The sequence below is a fragment of the Sycon ciliatum genome, chromosome 1 (assembly GCF_964019385.1).
Source record: "Sycon ciliatum chromosome 1, ocSycCili1.1, whole genome shotgun sequence".
Classification (NCBI taxonomy): Eukaryota; Metazoa; Porifera; class Calcarea; order Leucosolenida; family Sycettidae; genus Sycon; species Sycon ciliatum.
The window spans coordinates 82798506-82823704 of record NC_088643.1 but is presented as its reverse complement, the minus strand read 5'-3'; the positions used below and the strand labels follow the sequence as shown (position 1 = coordinate 82823704).

General features: G+C 47.5%; 1 protein-coding gene and 1 long non-coding RNA gene across 2 annotated transcripts; both read left to right on the top strand.

Annotated features, from left to right (window-relative positions):
* Nucleotides 1-1604: 1604 nt before the first annotated feature.
* Nucleotides 1605-18378, top strand: LOC135805885 (N-acetylglucosamine-6-phosphate deacetylase-like). Its single transcript, XM_065320004.1, has 9 exons — nucleotides 1605-1998; nucleotides 3638-3676; nucleotides 4947-5107; nucleotides 5869-6041; nucleotides 8019-8147; nucleotides 10831-10938; nucleotides 11509-11627; nucleotides 15144-15300; nucleotides 16731-18378. The coding sequence occupies exons 1-9, from the start codon at nucleotides 1758-1760 to the stop codon at nucleotides 16864-16866; spliced, it is 1263 nt and encodes a 420-aa protein (XP_065176076.1). The 5' UTR covers nucleotides 1605-1757; the 3' UTR covers nucleotides 16867-18378.
* Nucleotides 18379-18718: 340 nt separating this feature from the next.
* On the top strand, nucleotides 18719-24081 carry LOC135805884 (uncharacterized). Its single transcript, XR_010551179.1, has 3 exons — nucleotides 18719-19458; nucleotides 22078-22186; nucleotides 23603-24081. It is a non-coding gene; the product is annotated as an uncharacterized LOC135805884 (long non-coding RNA).
* The last annotated feature ends 1118 nt before the right edge of the window (nucleotides 24082-25199 follow it).

Genomic DNA, 25199 nt, shown 5'->3' with positions numbered 1-25199 from the left:
ACGTAGTTATTATAATTATTATCGGATCGTTGTCAGTTCCCTAATCATTCCGCCAGCATTATGTTTTTGTTTTGTATTTTTACCATGATGTAATGCATACCCGATGATGTAATGCATACCCGGTGTCAGTGCATCGTGCTCGTCACAATGAATACTCCTTCGATCTGTTTGTTGTGCTCTTTCAAGTTCGTGTTGATTCAGATCAGCTTGTTACTTGACCGCATGCTTTAACATCGCAAGCCTGCTTCCTTCAGGCACAGTGGGTTGGTCAAAGATCATGATAGGTACCTGGTTCAAGTCCTGTCTGGGAGCGGTTTTTCCAGCCGTGCTGCTACCCACAGTCAACTGGTAACTTGTGGCCAAGCACAAGGGATACATGATAGATGCGGCTAATTGGGTTTCTCGCACTTGTGCCAGTGGTTGTGACTTGTGAGACATATCCACTCACCCCCACGGTCAGGCGCTGCATCTGCCGCTAGGGTTTACCGGGTGTTAGCGGCCGTCGTGAGTTCCCTTCGGGAACGGACACGATAATTTACTTACTTTAGTCTCCTTCCTTCACGAGGCACTTTGGCCCATTCAAGTACTAGTAGGTTATGCCGGTTCACTAAAAGTCTGCTATTCCAATTACACGTACTCCCCCGTTTCCAATAGATGGAGTGACCCGTAGTATCCTATGCCTTGCCCCAATGCGAAGCCACTCTTTCATTTTTCTCCTCTCTATGTGATTGTCCGTGTGAATCTGGTCTCGTCTTTCTTCTTTGATGATGGTGATAGGTCAATGCTAAACAACGTTGAATATTATATAAACAAAAACCAGGACTTTTCATTGAATAGCATACAGCGAGTTAGCCAAGGAAGGCAAACTGTTGTACTACCGTTATACTTATAAGACATTAGATAGCTACGAAATCATGATTCATTGAACACACCATGTGCATGTGGTAGGTAGGATTTGAGGCTCACGTATACTAGTACGCGTAGCGCACTGACATGACAGTCATGATGCCACCAATAAAGATAAGTCAGGCCAAACTAAAGAAGGTGTGTGGTTCGACTAACATGGACATTTTTTTTACGGGCGGGCGGGCGGATTTTTTTTTTTAATATATTTTTTAGTACATGTAAATACACTGTATACGCGTATCGAGTAGACTCTACTACCAGCACAAGGCAGCAGTCGTACCACTCACTGCACTGCACTGCAGTACAACTACAAGTCAAGTCCAAAAGGAGCCGCCTAGCGCCTGCGTCCGCAGACTCACGCCGCACAGCACGTAGACGTGGACGTGTTCAGTCCACGTACGTCAGTCACACGACAGCCCGCCGAAAAAAAGTTACGGTCGGGCTGAAATTGTACGGTCGGTCGGGTGAGTCGAACCACACACCTTCTTTAGTTTGGCCTCACTAAAAATCTGTGGTGGCATGGTAGTAGATCTACATCTCAAAGATACGAAGGATACTTGATAGTGATTGATACAGTCATAATCATTGTACTCCATGACACAAACGCCATTGTCGGATATGGACACACTCATGGACTGGTACAGTCAGACTCATAATACAGTCGTGTAGGTTAGCTCAGGAGTGTCAGGAGCGAAAACGTCAGGCGCTGGACTCTCCGAGGATTCATTCATTCCTACATCGTGCGCGTCGAAGAGCTGAGAAAAAGCAGAGACTAGGAGGGTGAGAGTAAGGTTACGTGGTGGAGTGAGAGTGAGAGACAAGAACGAGAAGAAGCCACAAGAAAAATTCCCATGGTTACGTTCTTTGCCCGTCGTGGGTGCGGGGTATCTTCACCTAACGATGGCCTTGCCGAACCAGCAAACCAACAGCCTGTGGCGGTAGTTGTGCAACAGGATGGACGGATTGCAGATGTGGCACTGGGTGACGATGCATGGAAGATAAGAGAGGAGGCGAAATACCATCAGGACAGTGTCCTAGTGGAAGGGGAGCTCCTTGTACCGGGATTCGTGGACATCCACACCCACGGCCTCGGTGAGTGCTAGCTACAAGTACCATGTATGTTTTTGTCCTGTACTAGTGACTCGTGATAATCATGGCCGGCGCTAAGACTCGAGAGGCGATTGGGCCCGCGCCATAGCGCTAGCTACCATTCCCAAGTACTTCACAAGGTGATTAGAGAGGTTTGGCTTCGCGACTGTCTTTGGAAAATTCGTAACGACTGCAAGAAATACGCAGAGGCGAATTTTTGCTTCAGCAGTGGAGTGACATGGCAGAGAAGTTCATTGTTGAGCAAAGGATTTGTTGAAGAGGGCCTTCACAAGCAGGTTTCCCATCGTTGCGCGAAATCGAGCATTTATGAACAACATCCACAGAACCTGCTGGGACCATGGTTGTGTCCTCGAGTCTCATCCTGAGAACGTTTTTTTACCTTATCTTCAGCCGTGTTTGTTTCATTGCAAAACAATCCTTGATTTTTATGATCGTTCCGAGGAAAGTGGACAATCAACCAGTAGGGCAGAGGACAAAGGAGTCGAGTTGGAGCTCTTGCGTGACTGTGTGTACAGGACAACCATACACACAAATAGATCAACGGACAGCCATACTGAGTGCTGCGGTAATCGTCAGGTAAACTATTGCATGCCCTCCACGATTAATGATGGCGGTTGAGCTAGAAAAAAGAACTCCGACAGAGGAAAGAAAGCAGTTCATAACAGACATACAGTAAAGCCTGGTTTAAGCGACCACCCCACGGTGCAAGCAAAAGCAGTCGTTAAAGCCAGGTGGTCTTTAGAATTATCAGGTCCCATACATTCATTTTTCTCAAGGTTTGGAGACTCCACTGTAGCCAATACTTGAATCCATACATCCTGTACACACACCTTGTACACACTCTCTCTAACGGTCTCTAGGCTACACTGCAATTGATATACATTAGATCAAATTTTCGGGCAAGGCCCATCATCAGGATGATGGGCCTTGCCCGAAAATTTGATCTAATGTATATCAATTGCAGTGTAGCCTAGAGACCGTTAGAGAGAGTGTGTACAAGGTGTGTGTACAGGATGTATGGATTCCATACATTCATTGTACATGTTATTGTATATCGGATTATGCATACATGTGCATGATTGTACTTCCATGGACTCGTATTGACAGGTGTGGAGCATAGAATACTCTCGTGCAGGCAAAGCACACCTCACTGGAGTGCATGCAGCGCATTCTGCACTGTCACTTGTCACTTCAGTTGACTGCATCCACTTGCTTCAGAGCACACTTCAACCCTTTTGCAGTCAACTCTGCCAGCCAGGCAGGTGGTCGCTGTATCCGGTGCACTTTCTGTATAGAACTGTCCGTGCATGGAAAAACGACCGTTAGTTAAGAGCAGGTGGTCGCTAAAGACAGAGGTCGCTAAAGACAGAGGTCGCTAAAGACAGAGGTCGCTAGAGACAGAGGTCGCTAGAGACAGAGGTCGCTAGAGACAGAGGTCGCTAGAGACAGAGGTCGCTAGACGGACAGAGGTCGCTAGAGACAGAGGTCGCTAGACGGACAGAGGTCGCTTACACCAGGTTTTACTGTACTGCTATTCAGTTGGAACGGTTCACCTAGGGCAAGTCATTGCTTTTCATCTCGAAACATTTGATTCCACTGCACTGTATATATCTGCATACAGGTGGAACAGCTGATGCTGTGGATTACTGGACAGTGCCTGGTAAGCGTTAGCTTGCAACAGTTCTATTGTTATCCTGTGGAATTCATCTGAACATATGTTTGAAGTACTGTGTGTTCTGCACAGTCCAGGGGAAAAGGCATTTTACAAATGGCGGAGTGGATTTGAGAGTTCTCGATGTAATCCAAACAGAAAATTACATCAGAAGAAGACCTTCTTGGAACCTCCTGACTTATCTGGCAATGTGACTCGTGCACACACAATGACCACTGAGTTCAATCTCTTCATACCTTGACCATGCTTTACTCTAGCCCAGACTCCAGACCAATGAAGCTGCTATGAAGCAGTAGCCGCTATGAAGCAGTAGCCGCTATGAAGCAGTAGCCACTATGAAGCAGTAGCCGCTATGAAGCAGTAGCCGCTATGAAGCAGTAGCCACTATGAAGCAGTAGCCGCTATGAAGCAGTAGCCGCTATGAAGCAGTAGCTGCTATGAAGCAGTAGCCGCTATGAAGCAGTAGCCGCTATGAAGCAGTAGCCGCTATGAAGCAGTAGCCGCTATGAAGCAGTAGCCGCTATGAAGCAGTAGCCGCTATGAAGCAGTAGCCGCTATGAAGCAGTAGCCGCTATGAAGCAGTAGCCGCTATGAAGCAGTAGCCGCTATGAAGCAGTAGCCGCTATGAAGCAGTAGCCGCTATGAATCAGTAGCCGCTATGAAGCAGTAGCCGCTATGAAGCAGCATGAGTTATTGTAAACTACAGTAAAACCTGTGACTAACGACCACCCCTTGGCCTTGGGGCCGGAGAAACCGGTCTTTAGTGGCAGGTGGTCCTTAGTTAGAGGTTTGCACCACACAACCATGTGTGAATGTGATCAGTGAGACTGTCCGTGCCTGGCGAAGCGGTCTGTAGTACCAGGCTGGTCGCTAGTCACGGTGCTCTTTAGTTACAGGTTATACTGTATTGCTCTTCAGAGCAGGACAAAGGCATGGCGATGATGTGGACGCGATTGGTTCGTAATTCAGCCGCGTTTTTGGAAGTAAAACAGAGGAAAACGTGTAGAAAGAGTTGAGACTAAGTCTCATTATCGTATACTAGCACTCGGCACTCACGCTGTTGTCAAGAGTAATTGTGCGGACTCAACAGCACGGCTATTGCTCCATACTGATTTGGATATGTTTTACTCCAACTCAGCACATACATTAGCTATTTCAGCTGCAGGAAGCCTCACCACTGCTACTATTACAGCAGCTGTTGCTACTGTCCGCGAATAGGGGAATTGTTCGTTTTTCTTGTGCTTCTATGGTGAAACAGGTTTCACCCAAAAGCACTTGGCGTCAATGGGCACAACTTCATTCTTGGCAAGTGTGGTGTTTCAGAAGGACCAATCACATATGGCGACAGTTCTCAAACATCTTTTGCCACGCATTGGGGAACAAGGCCATGGTGCAATTCTCGAAGGGATCCATGCGGAAGTAGGTCATTACTCAACAATTGAATTGATCAAGTATTGCTAGCACGTTGAGCTTGTCAGTATATGCATTGAGGATATATTTCCAAGTATTGAAGCTCTAACCAATTCTCTATTGGCAGACACCGGAGGATACACCACCCAGTGGCACCCTCCCTGCCTATTGGCAGACATAATTATTGACAGTGAACTACTCATATTCCTTGCACTGAGTTTGGCAAGAATACAGAGGCTCTGTGAATATTGGGTGCAATCAATTTATGAGTCCGATGACTTTTTTCCCGGAAGTAGTACATAAAAGGTAGTCAGCAGCTTTCGGTCTTTCTATTTAAAATATATACAAAGGCACACAATGAAAACCTTGGGCAAATTCCGTTGTGTTGTCGTTGTCTGATGATTGGTTCAGACATGAAACTCTGAGTTACACCGGAATTTGCCCAAGGTTTTCATTGTGTGCCTTTGTGTATGCCGCTCTGCCTGAATCAGGTATTGAGCACTTTCGCAGAACCTAAGCATACTGCCCCTGTATATAAAATACCGGTATATGCAATGCTAGCTACCAACTCCCCACCACAACCGTCTGTGAGGAGCTCTCTGAAGCAATCAGTATCTGAACTCTTTACTGGAGTCGCTTTGTTCCTAATTTGGTGAACGAGATCGGCCAGAGAGCACATGCAGTCAAGTGGAGTTTGAAGTAATGGGCAGGAAACAGTATGGCGGAATTTCATTCCCTGCGTACCACTGCTATTTTTTATTATCTTGTAGGGCCCCTGTGTTCATGACCTGGGGGCTATGCCTGACCGAGGTGAAGTGCCATCCCCAGAGTGGCTACGCGAGTGGATAGACAACCTACCACCTGGTGTGCTGAAGATGATGACGATCAGTCCACGCGTGGAGGCTGCTGTTGGCTATGCAAGGCTAAAATGCTTACTTGAAAAGTGAGTTGTATATTCATGGCATATTCTAGGCATATTCTCGGCAAAAAAAATCACGAAGGACAGCAGTGAGCCATTACCTCAACGTATTCACGGTTCATTGTCCATTCGCGAAGCTTTGAACCTCTGAAGTTTGCTATACTAAATCCCAAGCTATATGAACTAAGAATGCAGACTCACGAAGGACAGCAGTGAGCCATTACCTCAACGTATTCACGGTTCATTGTCCATTCGCGAAGCTTTGAACCTCTGAAGTTTGCTATACTAAATCCCAAGCTATATGAACTAAGAATGCAGTGACTCAGTCTGGCAGTAATACATGCGGCAAAGAGAATGACTCTACTGCGTGGAGTCATTCAGCACGAAACATGAGCTCCACGTTGGAGTAATCAATTTTTTGTCAACCAGAGGCAATTTCAAAACATCCAGATTCTCTGTACAACCCTCTGGGAATGGGTTTAGATTCAGTCTTCCAGTAGAGTACTCGTATGCCATAAGGAAGGTGGGATTTCAGTCAGTTTGATAAATCTTTTCTAAGCTTATCGATACTGTATATGTGGGGTTTAGGCCCTGAATCCAAAAACTAAATCAAACTGGATTTGAGCCTTAATTTAGCCTAAATTAAATGTTGCAAGCTCAGAGGTCAGTATTTTATAATTTTTATTACTGTCGTCCCAACACTATGATTGTGGTATGAGTATTGGGTTAGCTGTGTGGTGTACCGGCATGGTAACCTAATCATAGACCTTGCCTGAATCAAGCTCAGAGCTGTACCAAGGCATTTCAAAATGCAGGACTCTCAATGTCTGGGTGACTCTCTGCTTTGCTTGATTTAGTCGAGCCCCAGAATTTCGGGTGCTCAGGTTTAGGTTGCTGCCGAAAGTCGAAAGTTATCATAAAATCTGCTAAATTAAAGCCAAGATAACCTGAAACCTATGCCAGTTTGTGGTCTGTTCTACTTTGCAGACGATGTTGTTTGGTCGAGGCCGCAATAAAACGAGAGAGCTTGGAAGCTCAGGGCCCTACGCTATGCTTTTTTTCCTTGATGACCTTGACAAAAAAAAGCATAGGGATGTTATAAATTCTTTAAAAAATTCCTTTTTTTAAGACATAACCTGGGATTCGAACCCGCACTCTCGCGCCCTGCATGCACCCCCCGATACACTGCGCATACATACTAATTCTTCCAGGTTGCTTCACATTATGATCTTGCATTTGAAAGCCCTATTTGAATATGCATTGTGGCCAGCCGTCTTTGAATGTACGGTACGGTAGGGATAGGTACGGGACAGGTACGATCGAGGGTAATACGACACCGTCTCCCGTGCCGTACCATCAAACACAGCTGGCCACATACAGCTGCCCGCAATATTCAATTAGGGCTTTCAAACGCAAGATCATAACGTGAAGCAACTTGGAAGAATGGGTATGAATTCGAAGTGTGTGGGGGAATGCATGTAGGGCGATAGTGTGGGTTCGAATCCCAGGATATGCCTGAAAAAAATAGGAGAATTGAAAAATTTATAACATCCCTATGATTTTTTGCCGTCAGAAACGGGATAGCGCCAGGCGTGACACAAACAAACAAACAAACAAACACACAAACAAACAAACAAATACCAAATTAAAGCTGCGTGGACCCTGGCTAGCGCCAGACGTTACTGAAGTAACGTCTTCTGCATAGCTACGGGAATAAAACATAATGTGGAGTTAGCTCATAGAAATGAGAATGCACCTGCCCCCTATCTGGCTATGGACACTTAGTTTAATTGCGCACTAGAAAGTGTGTGCAAGTGCGGTCACATACTGAACAGGATTTTTCAGGACTGTTTTTGAATGTCCTGTCTGCATGTGCACACTATTATGTGCTTTATGTAGAAGCAAGAATATTTTGTTCTTTCCTTTTTTCTTCTTTTTCCTTCTCTTGCCATGGCTGGCTAACGCCCCCTCCTTTGCATTGGCTTCTGTTGTATTTTCCAGCTCTGTTCTTCCAGCTTTGGGTCATGATCGAGTTGCCAGTGAAGATGACATACTTGGAGCATTGAAATGCTGTCCAGAACGACGCTTGCACATAACACATCTTTACAACGTCTCCAACTTTCATCACAGGTGAGAGCAAAAGGACTAGTGATCAGTTCACAATGGATAAAAAAAGTACTGATTAAAGTTGACCCAGGCATTCTATTCGTTGTACGCACTCTTCAAGCATCAATCTACCTCACTCCTGCCTAGAGTAGCGCTGTGCAATACCCATGTGAAGCCAGTACTTCTATACAACTGTACGACATGGGGCCTCACAGATGCTATCATCCGAGGGATCGACACCTTTCATCGGAGGCATCTGAGAGTAATGGCTGACGTTAAGTTCCCCAACACAATCAGCAACAAGCACCTGTACGGCATCTGCAACTCGGCTCTGATTTCGCATGAGATTGGCCAACGACGTTGGCAGTTCCTCGGTCCTGTACTGAGAATGCAGAAGAACTCTCCCCCACGGTGTGTGTTGGAGTTTTCAGCCACGGCGAGCCTGTGCGGTCGACTGGGCCGACCGAGGAAGACCCGTCTATCAGCTCTATACCAGGATTGCCTGGCCAGACTCGGCATTCGCCTGGGCACGCTAACACGCCTCAATCAGCTGTGGCAGTTGGCAAGGGATAAGTCGCGGTGGAATTAATGGCACCCGGCGGCATTCATCTTCATCTGCCGAGCCGCGTCCTTGACTTATCCCCTGCAGAGTGAACATCAGTATCTACCTGTCTACCATCTTTCTGACATTGCCACTTGCACTTGACAATAGAAGCTTTCCATATGTGCAGTTACTTTGAGCCATGGCGTTTTTGTTTTTTGCTTTTTTGTTTTTGTTTTGTGAATCCTTCCCAGAAGCAAATGCTGGTTTTTATACATCGTGTAATTGCTCACCATTATTTGCAATAATAATAATATTAAAACGAACTTAGAAGACAAGAAGCGTGTGTTCCTAGTTGGAACAATCAACTTTTAAATAATATTAAAGTTGACACTTTGGTTGATTTGGTATCTTGTAACGGCTGGGTTTTGCTGATAAACTGATCAAGGCTAGGATCGAAATGCAAGGCTGATAATAAAAAAATGTATGATCTTTCGATGAAGTGTGATGTTTCAGCTCTTTCTGAGTGCCTGTTGTGACTTCGTCCAAGCAGCCAACCTAAGTTCCAAGAACTGTACAAATGTTTGGGCGGCAATGGTTTTGTCACTGTCTATTCATGCCGCATGGTGCAAGCATAGTCACTCATGCCATAATAGGCGAGATGCGTGGGAAGTCTGGGTACAGTCAACTTTGCCAATAACGACACTCGGCGGGGCGTCAGAAAAGTGTCCTTATTCGCAAAGTGTCCTACAGTGCATTTCAAAACTATAGACGCGTAGGGTTTTTGAAATATTTCAAATTTGGCTGGAACTTTTTGAGAATAGTTTTCGGTATATTGCTCAGGATCGCTCCACAATTACTCTCATATAGTTTCTAAAGGATTGGATAACAGACGCCCAATTTGGAAAAATTTATGCACAAAGTGATCACAGATTTTATGTGGTATAGATGCTGGCATAACGGTTTTTGCCTAGGTACGCGTCTATAGTTTTGAAATGGACTGTAATACCTGAAGTCCCATTTGAATGTATGTGAACCCATAATTTTGTATAATATGATATGCATATCAAAATGAAGCTCTTTTCATGCTCTTTGTCAATGTGTACTTTACTTTCATTATTACAATTGAAAGGAACTATAAAGTCAATATGGAAGGGAAATAGACTGAAAAATTAACCTTTGGAGCAATCTACAGGGACATGTACATGTATGATTACTGTACAATCATGTACAACTACATGTTGTTGTGCTGATCACTCCAACTATTTAGAAGCAAAAAAAATTAATAATAATAAAAAGCCCCCCCCCCCCCGTCATTGTATCCGAAGTTAAATGTATACAGTTATTGGGACTTGCTCTGGGCATGGGAATTCTGTCGGTATTCGCGAATTCTCGTTATATCCGCAGCCATTATTAGCGAAGTTGACTGTAGATGAAAAACCCATCGGAGTGAACTTGAGCAGCAGCTGAGGTCATGGGAATGGAGATTCTCCTGGCATTCCCCAGAATTATGGGATGCAGTCACCCACTTTATGTGAATCTGAGAATCTTATTGCTATAACCAACACCTGGCTTATTGCTATAACCAACACCTGGCTTATTGCTAACCAACACCTGGCTTCCAATACAAACACGGGTACTTGAGATGTTGAGATTTCACAAAGACTAATGTTGCTGGTTTGTTGATCGGCTTCCAGACTCAGCACTGTTCTCCAGGCGTTCCACGCGCTCGAGGAGAGGGTGGAGGGCATTCATCACGGCCGAGGAAATGATGTCCGGGGAGAGCAACGAGGGCTCATCCTGCATAGAAGCGTCGGTGCCCGGAGCGGGGTGAGAACTAGCTGCTGACGATGTGTCGGAGGTATCAGGCGCGAAGGCGCGCATGCCGTCAGTCCGCGCGTATGGCGAGGTCGAAGCCCTACCCGAGCGGCGGGTAGCCTCGACGGCATACCCGCGTCCGCGTCTGCTTCCTCGTACAGAGCCTCGTGGCATGGTGAAAGAGAGAGAGAAACTGTGAAATCTTTGAAGAGAGTCACCAGTCAGCCTTGCAAATCTGAGCAGGAAGCAAACTGTGAAGTGTCCGGTGCGGCGCATGCGCCTTCTGTGTTAACTTATTTTTGGGCGCTCACAAAAATTCATTTAATGTTGTTGGTTTATGCTGCACAGACTTCCTAGTTTGGTGAACTTTGGCCTTGTGGAGAGATTTCCTGACTTGCCACAGTACAGCGGTCTCTCGCCTCCCACTGTAGAGCTGATTGGTGATCTTGCCCATGTGTAAGTATCAGGACATAATTATATACTGCCCAAGCAACCAACTCTCAGTGTCTGTCTGTGTTTCTCTTTCACTTTCAATCTATCTACTTCAAAAGTATCTATCCCACACTGTAGAGAGAGAGAGAGAGAGAGAGAGAGAGAGAGAGAGAGAGAGAGAGAGAGAGAGAGAGAGAGAGAGAGAGAGAGAGAGAGAGAGAGAGAGAGAGAGAGAGAGAGAGAGAGAGAGAGAGAGAGAGAGAGAGAGAGAGAGAGAGAGAGAGAGAGAGAGAGAGAGAGAGAGAGAGAGAGAGAGGGGGGAGGGAGGGAGGGAGACAGAGACAGACAGACAGAGACGGATAGAGAGAAACAGACAGATACCGTGCAGAGACAGAGACGGATAGAGAGAAACAGACAGAGACCGTGCAGAGAAACAGAGACAGAGACAGAAATAGAGACGGAGACACACAGAGAGACAGACAGATGGAGAGAGATATAATTATTCGGGGATCTATGTCGTATACGGTTTCGGCAGTGGAGCGTGTTGTACGTATGACGTACGATGACGTTGTCTTGTTTTTTATTTCTCCGCAGACACCCACTGACAGTCAAGTGCACATTATCAGCACGGCATCCCAGCAACATAGCCTTCATTAGTGATGCAATTGCTCTTCCTGAGGCCAATCGCAGAACAGCATACGCTGGACGACACTGTGAGTCTCACTGTCTATTTCACTGGCGGCTAGAGTAGGACACTACATTACTGTCAGGCGCCAAAGAACGTACAGGCTAGAATTTCCGTGACCAAGCATAGCATACCGATGCAAGTATATGCACGGCGACTCTACTGGGCATATCGGTAGGATGTTCTAGATGAACATAGGAATGGTCTGGGCTACAAGGCTGACGCTCCCGTTCTCTAGATGAACATAGGAATGGTCTGGGCTACAAGGCTGACGCTCCCGTTCTCTAGATGAACATAGGAATGGTCTGGGCTACAAGGCTGACGCTCCCGTTCTCTAGATGAACATAGGAATGGTCTGGGCTACAAGGCTGACGCTCCCGTTCTCTAGATGAACATAGGAATGGTCTGGGCTACAAGGCTGACGCTCCCGTTCTCTAGATGAACATAGGAATGGTCTGGGCTACAAGGCTGACGCTCCCGTTCTCTAGATGAACATAGGAATGGTCTGGGCTACAAGGCTGACACACCCGTTCTCTAGATGAACATAGGAATGGTCTGGGCTACAAGGCTGACACACCCGTTCTCTAGATGAACATAGGAATGGTCTGGGCTACAAGGCTGACGCTCCCGTTCTCTAGATGAACATAGGAATGGTCTGGGCTACAAGGCTGACACACCCGTTCTCTAGATGAACATAGGAATGGTCTGGGCTACAAGGCTGACACACCCGTTCTCTAGATGAACATAGGAATGGTCTGGGCTACAAGGCTGACGCTCCCGTTCTCTAGGTGAACATAGGAATGGTCTGGGCTACAAGGCTGACGCTCCCGTTCTCTAGATGAACATAGGAATGGTCTGGGCTACAAGGCTGACGCTCCCGTTCTCTAGATGAACATAGGAATGGTCTGGGCTACAAGGCTGACGCTCCCGTTCTCTAGATGAACATAGGAATGGTCTGGGCTACAAGGCTGACGCTCCCGTTCTCTAGATGAACATAGGAATGGTCTGGGCTACAAGGCTGACGCTCCCGTTCTCTAGATGAACATAGGAATGGTCTGGGCTACAAGGCTGACGCTCCCGTTCTCTAGATGAACATACTTCCTCCGTTAACAAAAACTTCGTGATGGAATTTTGAGGGGCTGATTTGGGCACAAACTGCCGTGAAATGAGTCGCAATCACTTTCTTGGCCTTCCCTGGCATGCCATGACAGAGGTACGATGCAAGGAAAGCGACCTTTCACAACAAGCCGAGCGGAATCGATGGTTGCGCTGTGGAAACATAGGTGATGACAGTCATGGCGAGCGAAACTGAAATACCACTTCTCCGAGGGGATATTGCGTTGCTTGGCCTCTCTGTCACTTTAGCACTGAGTAAGTTGGAGAGTGATCGAGAGCGATGAAACGGAGCAGCGAGCCCACACAATGAGCGAGTGAACAAGGAGCTGCTCCGATCGTACAGCTCAATGAAAACAAATCTGAACTCAAGATCTTGTTCAACCTGCGCAAAGTCCAGATTCGAATGCTCATGACCATGCATTCTTTCAGAAGTCCGCTGTCCGATGCGAGTCTCGTGGCTAAAGAAAGTCGACTGGACTTGCTAGCCGCTGCCGTTCTGTGCTGGCAGGGGAATCCATTAGAGAAAATGGAATCAGTTTGGCTGTGCCTTTACTCCTCGTTTCGCGGAGTTCGGACAGCGAAGATGAAACCAAGGAGTCGTAAAATATTTTTCACGACTCCCTGGTGGAAACGAGTAATCGCCATTGCGGCGAATCACGCAGCTTGAAAGCCAACTTATTTGAACGACGGCGACATCAAGGTCAGCGGATTGTGATCAAAGAAGCCGAGGCAAGGCTGAACCGAGCTGAACAACGACTCGAGAGAGATGACGACTCGCGTACAGCAGATGATGACTCGCGTGCAGCAGATGACGACAGCGACGCAGGTCAAAAATGAATCGAGCGAAAGCGACGCAAACTGAACTATCTGCTCATTCCGCCAACAGTTTCTCTTGTAAAGACGCTGTACATAGGCTGAATCACCTTCGTCCAGTGATTTGCAGTCGATACAAACTGTTCTTGATCTGTTCTAAGCGTTTTCATATCCATCAAAATCCATCACGAAGTTTTTGTTAACGGAGGAAGTAGGAATGGTCTGGGCTACAAGGCTGACGCTCCCGTTCTCTAGATGAACATAGGAATGGTCTGGGCTACAAGGCTGACGCTCCCGTTCTCTAGATGAACATAGGAATGGTCTGGGCTACAAGGCTGACGCTCCCGTTCTCTAGATGAACATAGGAATGGTCTGGGCTACAAGGCTGACGCTCCCGTTCTCTAGATGAACATAGGAATGGTCTGGGCTACAAGGCTGACGCTCCCGTTCTCTAGATGAACATAGGAATGGTCTGGGCTACAAGGCTGACGCTCCCGTTCTCTAGATGAACATAGGAATGGTCTGGGCTACAAGGCTGACGCTCCCGTTCTCTAGATGAACATAGGAATGGTCTGGGCTACAAGGCTGACGCTCCCGTTCTCTAGATGAACATAGGAATGGTCTGGGCTACAAGGCTGACGCTCCCGTTCTCTAGATGAACATAGGAATGGTCTGGGCTACAAGGCTGACGCTCCCGTTCTCTAGATGAACATAGGAATGGTCTGGGCTACAAGGCTGACGCTCCCGTTCTCTAGATGAACATAGGAATGGTCTGGGCTACAAGGCTGACGCTCCCGTTCTCTAGATGAACATAGTAATGGTCTGGGCTACAAGGCTGACGCTCCCGTTCTCTAGATGAACATAGGAATGGTCTGGGCTACAAGGGTGACGCTCCCGTTCTCTAGATGAACATAGGAATGGTCTGGGCTACAAGGCTGACGCTCCCGTTCTCTAGATGAACATAGGAATGGTCTGGGCTACAAGGCTGACGCTCCCGTTCTCTAGATGAACATAGGAATGGTCTGGGCTACAAGGCTGACGCTCCCGTTCTCTGGCAGCCGGCAGTACTGTATAGTGGTTCTCACTGAGATCCAGTCGGTCAGTCGGTCGGTCGGTCGGTCGGTCGGTCGGTCGGTCGGTCGGTCGGTCGGTCGGTCGGTCGGTCGGTCAGTCAGTCAGTACTGAGTAGCACAAATAAGTCGCATTCCTGCACCAGTGCAGAGCCCAGTGTTCCTAGGTCTGAGAATGCTCAGCACCGAGTGTGTGGTGAACCCATATGGTCGGGTTGCATTGAACAGCACTGTTGTCATGGTAGCGGCCATGTTGGATTGGACGGTGGATGCGGTGCAGTACTGCTAGCATTGCAGGTTGATTCTCCTCCACAGCACGTGGCCAAGCCTGTTGTGCATGTCAGGGGAGTTAGTTGGCCAGCATGCAGACAATGTACCACAGCAGTACTTAGCATGTTGCAAGCCGCTTTGAAGCCAAGGTGAAACTATTCGGCGTTGCTTGTTCAGCTACTTCAGCCTCAGTCCTAGCTGCCATGTTCGTTCATTATTGTTCCCTTACATTGCGTAACGCTTCTTGTATGTGCTTGCTATGCTTCATGGTGCAGTGGTGGTAAGTTCAGATGCCAAGACAGTGAAGCTGGAAGGCACGGATACATTGGCAGGTAGTTGTGCTTCACTGCTCGAGACATTCAGGAATCTAGTGAATGTTCTGGGAGTATCTGAAGAAGATGCCTCCTCCATGCTGTCCACCACACCGGCAAGGTAATCCTGGACTTACCTGCTCCTGAATTGCTACTGTCTAGAACAGTCCTATTTCTGCATGGGATATTTATTACTGTCATGAAGCTACGTTCGCATACCCCACCAGGCTCGGGAGTTTTCATTTGTGATATTGTCATCAGGGAGGAAGAGGAGACACAGAATATTGTCAGTGTATCTGGCGCATGCACACATTTCTGCGTGGACTTTGACTTTACAGGGGAAGTTAAGGCAAAAATTAAAATTTCACCAGTTGTAGTCTTCGGGGTGCTGAGTCGAATGGTCGTGGTCCGAGGAAGCTGAGACACTCCCTTCCTACTTGAATCCCAATCGAACTCGCGCACTTCCACCGAAACTGGGTGACTGCGCCCTACTAGATGGGGATTTGTATGCAAAATGTCACTAAAAGCGCCATTTCGTTCTTATAAAAGCACGGATGACCGCGATTGGCCCATATGTTGTAGTCATTTGGTCGCTGAGTCGATTGGTTTTGGTCCGAAAAGGCTGCGATGCAGCGTTCCTCCTTTATTCCCAATCGAACATGGTTGAAGAAGCGGTCACGTGCTCCTGCGTACACCAGTCACCTGGTCACCATGCCTGCAGGGTACAACTTACTAGCCTGTTTGACCTTTTTTGGGTGCAGTCCTGTCACTCGAGTTGAACTCGAGTTGAACCTTGGTGTGAAAGTTGTCGCCTGCTGGCGTGGTGACCAGGTGATTTGGGCACCCAGGAGCACGTGACCGCTTGTTCAACCATGTTCGATTGGGAATAAAGGAGGAACGCTGCATCGCAGCCTTTTCGGACCAAAACCAGTCGACTCAGCGTCCAAAAGACTACAACATATGGGCCAATCGCGGTCATCCGTGCTTTTATAAGAACGAAATGGCGCTTTTAGTGACATTTTGCATACAAATCCCCATCTAGTAGGGCGCAGTCACCCAGTTTCGGTGGAAGTGCGCGAGTTCGATTGGGATTCAAGTAGGAAGGGAGCGTCTCAGCTTTCTCGGACCAAGACCATTCGACTCAGCACCCCGAAGACTACAACTGGTGAAATTTTAATTTTTGCCTTAACTTCCCCTTTAAAATGGCATGGCTTAGTGGGTTAGTCATTTTGCATCTAAAATAGCTAGGAAAGCAGCGGTGTTTCAAATATACTTTGAAGTAAGGCCATGGCTTTAAAGCTGCAGACATACAGTAAGAAGAAGGGAACTTCTCAGCTTCCCAGGACCAAGGCCAATCAACTCCACAACCTAAAGACTACGAGCAGTGAAATTTAGATTTTAGATTTTAGGCCATGCTTCCCTTTTCTTTAACTAGTTTTCAAGAAGGTTAGTCCTCACATAGCTCTGGAGTATAGGACCAAATGTGTTAGCAGTTTTAAAATTCTAATATATCTGGACCATCACCCACTGGATCATCTCTTTTTTGTCCAGGATCGTTGGCCTGGAGCACGTGGGAAAAATTGAAGTCGGACGGCGCGCAGATTTTCTATTGCTGGACAAGAACTATGAGCTGAAGCAGACTGTCATTGCCGGAAGGCTGGCTTACACTGCAGCCGCGGCTGAATGATTGAATCCGACCTGCTACATAGACCAAATTGCTGAGTCAATTTTTTTTAATGAACATCACAATTAATGCTGCAACGTTACTCTCACTGACAGTGCCTCCTTGCTACATACATGTATGTTCGTTGATTTCTAGGTAATCTAACTCATTGATCGCCATCATAGTACACCAAATGTGAAAAGATAACACTCCTGTTATCACTATGAGAATGGTTAGTCAACACAGCACCGGCTGATCATAATGAAAAGAGTTCCCAAGATACACTGTAGCGTTCGTTCAGAAAGTGGTGGACATCTCGCAACTGCATTGGAAATAGAAGGGGGGTTGTCAACTGACAACCGCTCGATGTAGTTGCTACTCACTCTTTAGATGAAAATTCTATTAATGATGTCGACAAATTATTGACGTTTCGGGCCAGTCACCCATCGTCAGAACAATGTACAAGTACTGGCTGTGGAAACACAGATAAACAGAAGAAAAATCAGGGAGTCCATCGAGATTCGAGAGCGTCGTCCGGAGATCAATATCTCCTTCGGATGGCCATTGAAGGCGCTAACACCCTCACAGTGAAACTGCTAAATCTTGCTGTGTCTGTACAGGGTTGTACACACAATGATCGTGGTATACACCTTCGTACTCACATTTCCTGCGCTTTATCTGCTGAGCTGGTGCATACCCACTCTTTCAGCGCACTTCTCCTTGTCGGTTGTACATGCAAATTCAGACACTCAATTGCATACGACTATTGTGTGTTCCGTTTGTTTTGTACATGGACACACAATGTCATACGCTCTCGCTTGCTTTCGTTATAAAAGGCCAGGTTCGCTCCTTGTACATTGTTCTGACGATGGGTGACTGGCCCGAAACGTCAAATTTTTTTCGACATCATGAAAATAATTTTCATCTAAATAGTGAATAGCAACTGAATAGAGCGGTTGTCAGTTGACAAACCCCCTTTTATTTAAGATACACTGTAGTTGATGAAAATAGAGATTATCTTGAAGTAAACACGAAGGGTTATTATGGAACGTAACATGTAATCATCAACTTTGAGAAACTGAGATAATGGCTCAGTGTCCTTTTAAACCAGTCACGGAGGGTCCTCATGCTGCAAACTTTCAAGTACAGGTTCCTTGCCGACCCTATGGATTCATAAGTAGATGACACGCGGCCCATGGGGTGTGTCCAGTTTAGCCGCTATCTGAAACATGATGAAATGGATATGTTGTGTTTTCCATTCAAACTTTCCACATGCTAGACCACCTCATTCTTTTTTGGATAAGACTACTCCTACTCCCTCTTATCTTTTTCCATAACTGAATCACTCGCCCATCTCCCGGATTACATTTGCTTACATGTATTTGTCTGCGGATAGCTTCTGTCCATTAAAATATTTTGGTCTGTGGATCGAAATCAATTAATTATTTGAACATGATAAAACTAAAACAGGTATTGCAACTTTGCTGTGGAATGGTTTGTAGTGTCAAAGTTGCAGAAATGTCAATCACATTCTTACTTTCGCTCTTCTGCTTGATGATGTGTACCCTCCGCAATACTCATACATGTACTTGAAGGTTCGTCAGTGCAGTTCCGCGCCCGTTATCTCTCAGATAGATAATGGAAGGCATCATTAGATTCTATTGATACCTACCGGTATGTGGTTTGATCTACACAGTCAATGCTCCGAGTAATCATTCCTGACCGGCATGAAGGGTAAATAGAATAATCAGCCACTGAATTCCCACTTTCAACTACTGGCAAATTCCTTCTCCAGCTATTTTAGGAGGGCAGAATGCAAAATGCCTCATTTCTTGTTGGATGAGAGCAACGAAGTAAACAAGAAAATTAATGCTGTTCTTTTCGAAACACGAGTGCACAGTCCAGAGTTCACGGACTGTGCGGGGAGTGCGGTACGCACTGGCTGCACAGTGCGAAGTTGCAGCATGCACGTGAAGGTGCATGCTGGTCTGAAGACAGTGTTCTTTTTGTTCTTGCACTGCTGCTGTACAGTTGCAAATTTTCGCTGCGTGACCGAGTGTTTTTTTCTTCGTTTCCATACTTAGCGTAATCTGTCTGAAGCGATCATGCCTGGACGTGGACGATCCTCCACCCCAAGAGGTCGGAGCAGGTCCTCCAGGGGAGGTAGTTTGCCTGCCTCGGCAAGCAGACCTGAAACAAGCAGCTCTGACAGTGGAGCCGAACCGAACGCCCAGCTGCAGGAGCAGCAGTTGAGGATCGGCGCCCTAGAATCGGCGCTGGCCAAGGAACGGTCAAGCCGCCGTCGTCGTCGTCGGTCCCCATCGTCGTCGTCATCATCCTCATCATCATTCTCATCTTCCCCCTGTTCGTCTCCGTCGTCATCCCCGTCTTCATCGTCATCTCGCGAGTCTCGCCGTCGTCGCAAAAAATCAAAAAAGGCCAAAAAGTCAAGAAGTCGTTCCGTGTTTCCCCGGTCAACCTCGTCGAGGCGGTGGAAAAAACCCTCGTACGAGAGACAGTACGAGACGAACGCTGCTGTGCTGGAAGAGCTTGGCGAAGTGCGTGCTGCTCTAGGGAAGAGGAAGGTGGACAGGGCAAGGCGAGCCACCAAGCAAGGTGAGAACTTGTTGCGGGATAGGCAAGAGTGGCTGGTTATTGCGGATGCCCATGGGCACGAGGCAGCCGCAAAGTTTGCAGAGGGTGGCGAGATGCTGGGGATTGTCGGGTGCCCGCAGAAAAGGAAGAGGCTAGTGGCAGCCATCCAATCCCCCCCCCCCCCCGCGCCAAAAGCCAAGCAGCCCTTTCTCTCCCGCACTCCGTCCCAGTCGGCCAAGGGGTGGGGTGCCCACAGTACAAACTTGGCCCCAAGCGCCACAACAGCCCGGCAGCCATTTCCCCCCACCAGCGGTGCATGCCACCATTGCGGCGAAACAGGCCACTACATTCGCGTGTGTCCCCGCCGGCAAGCAGCTAGCCAGCCGCGAAATGCCTGAACTCTGTGCAGCTGATGACTACGATATGTCATTTCAAAGCAATGAATTAGATGCTGAAACCTATTCTATGTTGCATAGCGCGGATGGGGAGTTCGGAGGGGACGGGGATAGGGTGGTCATTGGCAGTCTAAAGAAAAACGTGCAGTTCTGGGAAGAAATCGGAGCACCAAAGTTAGTACTTGAAGTAATCAATAATGGATACACGTTGCCGTTTGTTAGATTGCCAAGGCCCAGGTTGTCAGACAACCACAAAAGTACACATGAGTTCCCAGATTTTGTCGGGGAGGCCATTTCAGATATGCTTTCTCGCGGTTGTATTAAAGAGGTTAGCAGAGACCAAGTGTCCGTGTGTAGCCCGTTGGGAGTGGTGGATAATGGGAAGAAGCTGAGGCTTATTCTGGATCTAAGGTACCTCAACAAACACCTGGCTAAATTCAAGTTCAAACTGGAAGATTTGAAGGTGGTGGCAGATGTATATGAGAAGAACGATTTCTTGGTTACATTTGACTTGAAGAGTGGCTACCACCACATTGCTATGGCAGAAAACCACTGGAGGTACCTTGGTTTGAGTTGGGTAACCCCCCAGGGAAAAGCAGCATACTATACGTTCTGCGTCTTGCCGTTTGGGTTGTCAACCGCCCCTTACATTTTTACGAAGGTAACCAGGGTACTATTGTGTCGTTGGAGGGCAATGGGTATACGTTGCCAACTGTACATGGACGACGGGTCGGGAGGACATGCTTCTAAGGCAGGTGCTCACAAGGTAGCAAACCAAATGAAGAAAGATCTCCAAAAGGCAGGATTTGTGGCTAATGAAAAGAAATGCCATTGGGAGCCCTCTCAGTTGGTAGAGATGTTGGGTATGGTGGTTGACCTACGTGATGGAGCTATCAGAGCCTCCGAAAAGCGTGTTAAAAAGCTTAAGTCGATGCTCAGCACAATGTCAGGTAGCTGGCAACCATCAGCTAAGCTGGTAGCAAGGATGACTGGAATGATAATGTCCATGTCGCTGGCCCTGGGCCAGATTTGCAGGCTGAGGACTAGAGCATTCTACCACATGATACTATTGAGGAAGTCATGGGCAGCTCAAACAGTTTGGTCAAAGGAGGCAATTGATGACCTGAAGTTCTGGAAAGAATCTTTTGACAAATTGCACGGCCAGCCCTTCTGGAAGAAGGACCCACGTGTTGCAGTTATCTGTTGGTCAGATGCCAGCGACACTGGCTGGGGAGGTTTCATGGAGGGGAGGTTGGGTGTGCATGTTGCGAAGGGTGAATGGCCAAGTGAAATCAAAGAAAAGAGACTAAGTTCTACTTGGCGTGAGCTTAGGGCTGTTAAGCTTGTTCTGGAGTCATTGGCACCAAAGATTGCTGGGAAGGCTTGCATACATCGCACAGACAACCAAGCAGCGGCACACATTATTGAAAACGGTAGCCGCAAAGAGCATTTACAAGAGGAAGCTATGGCAATACACAAACTGTGCAGGCATTTTAGCGTGAGGATTAGGGCAGAATGGGTACCTCGGGAAGAGAACGAGCTGGCTGATTATTATTCGAAGGTAGTTGACCAAGACGATTGGCAATTGAACCCTGCATTATTCCGGGAAATGGAAGGGAGATGGGGCCCCTACACCCTAGATTGTTTTGCCAGTTTTAAGACTAAGCAGCTCAGTAAGTACTGCTCCCGGTGGTGGAACCCAGAGTGCTTTGCGATTGATGCGTTCACCGTGGATTGGTCCATTGAAAGGGTGTGGATGGTTCCCCCAATCTACCTTATTTCACGGACAATCGATATGCTGCTAGCATGCAGAACCCATGGCACTCTTGTTGTACCAGAGTGGCGGTCAGCCCCATGGTGGCCAAAATTGCAGGACGGTGCTGTGTGGTACGGATTTGTGAAAGAGTGCGTGTGGTTGCCAAAGGATGAGAATACATTCTTGCCGGGGTCATGCCCATGGAATTTATTTGGTTACGGCATGCCGAAGTCCGAGATCATTGCTTTGAAATTGTGCGCAGTTAGTGGCTGCGATTGCTGACAGCATACCTGGCGCGTGTTTGTATGCGGGAGAGCCTGAGTATGTCTGACGGTGCAAGAAATGAGAGCTTGCGGAAGTTTGCCCCCATGCTACAGGTGTGGTTTTACAGGCTACGTTTTATTATTATTATTATTGCAAAGCTTTCCTTTTGATCTTGTCTCTTATTGTTGTGACCTTTCCACAATAATTGTGTTGCATATGCTACAGGTGTGGTAGGGCAAGTGCTATAGGCACACATACAGCTATAAGCTCCCCGGTTAACACGCACAGATGTATCAACTAGAAGTTGCACCCAGAGCACTAGCTTTGCAGAGAGGTGAGTCCATGAGTTAACCCTTTACCTTCTGTGTGTACATGAATCGACCGAATTTGGTCGATGGACATGCATGCACTAAAACATTCGTAACTCGATCTATTCTTGACGGAACCTCAAAAACTAAATATGTAGAAAGAAGCCGAAGAGCCCAGCTGTTCATTGCAACAATCGGCGAAGAGCTGCAATACCGCATTCTAAATATATCGCGCTCGACATTTCAGCCACGGCAAAAGTCGATTTTTTTCTGAGTGACTGGCCTTGAGCTGGGGTTTTTCCCTCTCCTGACATGCTGAGTCACCTGTGCATGTTTTGAGCGCGTGGGAAGCATAAAAAGAAACCCAGGACAACAAATTTGAAATGTTTACGATGAAGGAGTGAGAAATGGCTGACGAGGAGAGAATTTTCTCGGATACCCAGCGATGGGGAGTATTTGAAGCACCCTGGCGTTGGATATGTGATCTCAGTAGTGTCCAGTTTGAGCTCATTGTACGCAGCTCGTGGAGAGCTTTCCAGAATGCCCAAGAGTGTGAAAATCGGTTGATTATAACCAAAGATATTCTCAGAATGAGGTGAGAAATATCGCATTTGGAACTGCCTGGGAATTCAGTCAGAAGGAAAAGGGTTAAAGGGGAACTACACCCAAAAATCAAAACTTCATGGTCCGTAGAGTTTTGGACGCTGAGTCGAATGGTGAAGGTCCCACTTCGATCCGACCAAGCGTTCTTGAGATATATCAGTTTGCAATTGTCCTTTTCGGGTCCGTGCCGTGACGTCACAAACCCGTGACGTCATTGAGACTTGGTGATCCTTTGGCCAGATCCAGAAACACTGGGATTCCGCATCTTCTTTCTGTTTGTCCACGGAAGAAGAGGGTATTTGTGTCATCATGGCTTCTGGCTGTGTTGTTGGCTACTATAATCTTACTGGTAACCCCCCTGGGATGAACCTACACCAATTTCCGAAGGATTGTGCTTGGCACAGGCCGAGCAGTGCACCATAGCAGCTATCAAGCGACATCATTATTTCCTTGACAATTTCGGGACTACAATGTAATTGTAAATCCTTCGCGTGTGTTCCAGCCATTTGGCAGAGGAGGATTTTCAGGAGGAATATTATGCACTCATCCGATGCAGACGCTGGTGGATGAAACTGTGGTGTGTCCTTTTTCGCACGCCACACTGTGAAGCGTCAGTCGAAAAGCAGAGGTGAGTGCAATATTTCAAAAACGCTAGCTACTGTATGTAGTTCTTTCTTTTCCGAAGCATTTGTAGAAGTGTTTTGGACTACATCACTACGAAATGTGAAGCTTTCCGAAACCGGCCTGATGAGGTGGACGGCAGTAGATCTCCTGTTTCCCTAGGCTATACTGCGTGCGATCGATGAACCTGTCTGCGATTGCTGTTCTTGATTTTACAGGAAGAAGATCAAGAGCGGCTGTACCATCGGTCGCAGTGACTCACTGTTGAGCTACGACCACTGCCACCGCCGAAAGGTTATAGGAAGGACTGTTTGCAGCGCCAGCGCCTCTAGCTGGCATGTTTTTTTCCTGTATGAACACACAGTATGTACTGCTGATAAGCAACATCACGCAATGACCTGCAGTTCAAGGAGAGAAGATAGTCCACATACCGGCAACAGTGTACACCTATTCGGGAACTCGTTGCGTTTTCTCAGTATGGATGCAGATGAGAGCCAGACATTACTAGTGTGTGTATGCGTGCACGCGCGTGTGTGTGTGCGCACGTGCGTGAGTGTGCGCGCGCGCACGTGAGTGTGCGTGCACGAGCGTGAGTGTGTGCGTGCGCCCGTGCGTGAGTGTGTGCGTGCGCCCGTGCGTGAGTGTGCGCGCACGTGAGTGTGTTTGCACGCGCGTGAGAGACAGACATTATTATTGTGTGTGTGCGTGCACGCGCGTGAGTGTGTGCGCGCGCACGCGCGTGAGTGTGTGCGCGCACGCGCGTGACACTGAGTGTGTGTGCGCGCGCACGCGCGTGAGTGTGTGTGTGTGCGCGCACGCGCGTGAGTGTGTGTGTGCGCGCACGCGCGTGAGTGTGTGTGTGTGCGCGCACGCACGTGCATGAGTGCGCGCGCACGCACGCGCGTGAGTGCGCGCGCAGGTGCACACGTGCGTGTGCTTTTGTGTAATGTAATATAACATTCCAAAGATATTCACGTCATCTATTCTGTGTTCTCCTTTATGTCATTCTCTCCACCTTGCGGGAGGGACATGGAATGACAAGTAGTAGATGCATTGCCGTTAGTGATCCTGAGGGATGTGTGGGTATGCAACCAAGTGCATGAGTGCGCGCATGTGTGCGTGCACGAGCATGTGCACGGGCACTTGTATGCTTATGCACTCGTGTGCGCACGCGCTTGTGAAATTGCGTGTCTGCGTGCGTGAGCATGTGTGACTACTATACTATGTGCCCACCAAGGTGAGCACATGTGCGTGCGTGTGTGTGGGGCGCGGCGGATATGTGCACACATTTCAGAATGATAATCAAGAAGGACAGAGCTGTTCCGGTAATGCAGTCATGAGACACCACAGTAGGGCAAAACGCACTCAATATGCTACTGTGCTGCTGCTGCTAGAGTGCACAGCGTAATTGTTGGTACACAGCTACGTGAAATACAAGAGAACGTCTCAGCATTCTGTAAAGACTAAGTGATAATGCAAAAGGTGAGAATGTATTTCGCCACACTACGAATTGAGGTGCAGTCCACTTATGTGAGATAAAGCACAAGTGAACCGATACACATTGCACGACTTGCACGGAGATAATGCTAGCCATGTTACGCAGCAAACTCCATGTACAGGAGTACGAGTGAGGAGACTATTGATCTGAGTACTGTGCGAATACAAAATTTCACACAATTTACGATATGAAGAGAACGATTCGATTTGTGAGCATTACGTAGGACTATACTGTGAAAAAACTTACGGATTGTCAGGTTTGTCTGAGCTGCTTTGGCTGCCGCTGCCGCTATTTCGAAATAGCCCAGCCAACCGGTT

Coding starts and splice junctions, on each gene's coding strand:
- LOC135805885 (XM_065320004.1), top strand. CDS start 1,758: ATGGTTACGTTCTTTGCCCGTCGTGGGTGCGGGGTATCTTCACCTAAC. Junction 1,999..3,637: donor CATCCACACCCACGGCCTCG/GTGAGTGCTAGC, acceptor ATCTGCATACAG/GTGGAACAGCTGATGCTGTG. Junction 3,677..4,946: donor GGATTACTGGACAGTGCCTG/GTAAGCGTTAGC, acceptor ATGGTGAAACAG/GTTTCACCCAAAAGCACTTG.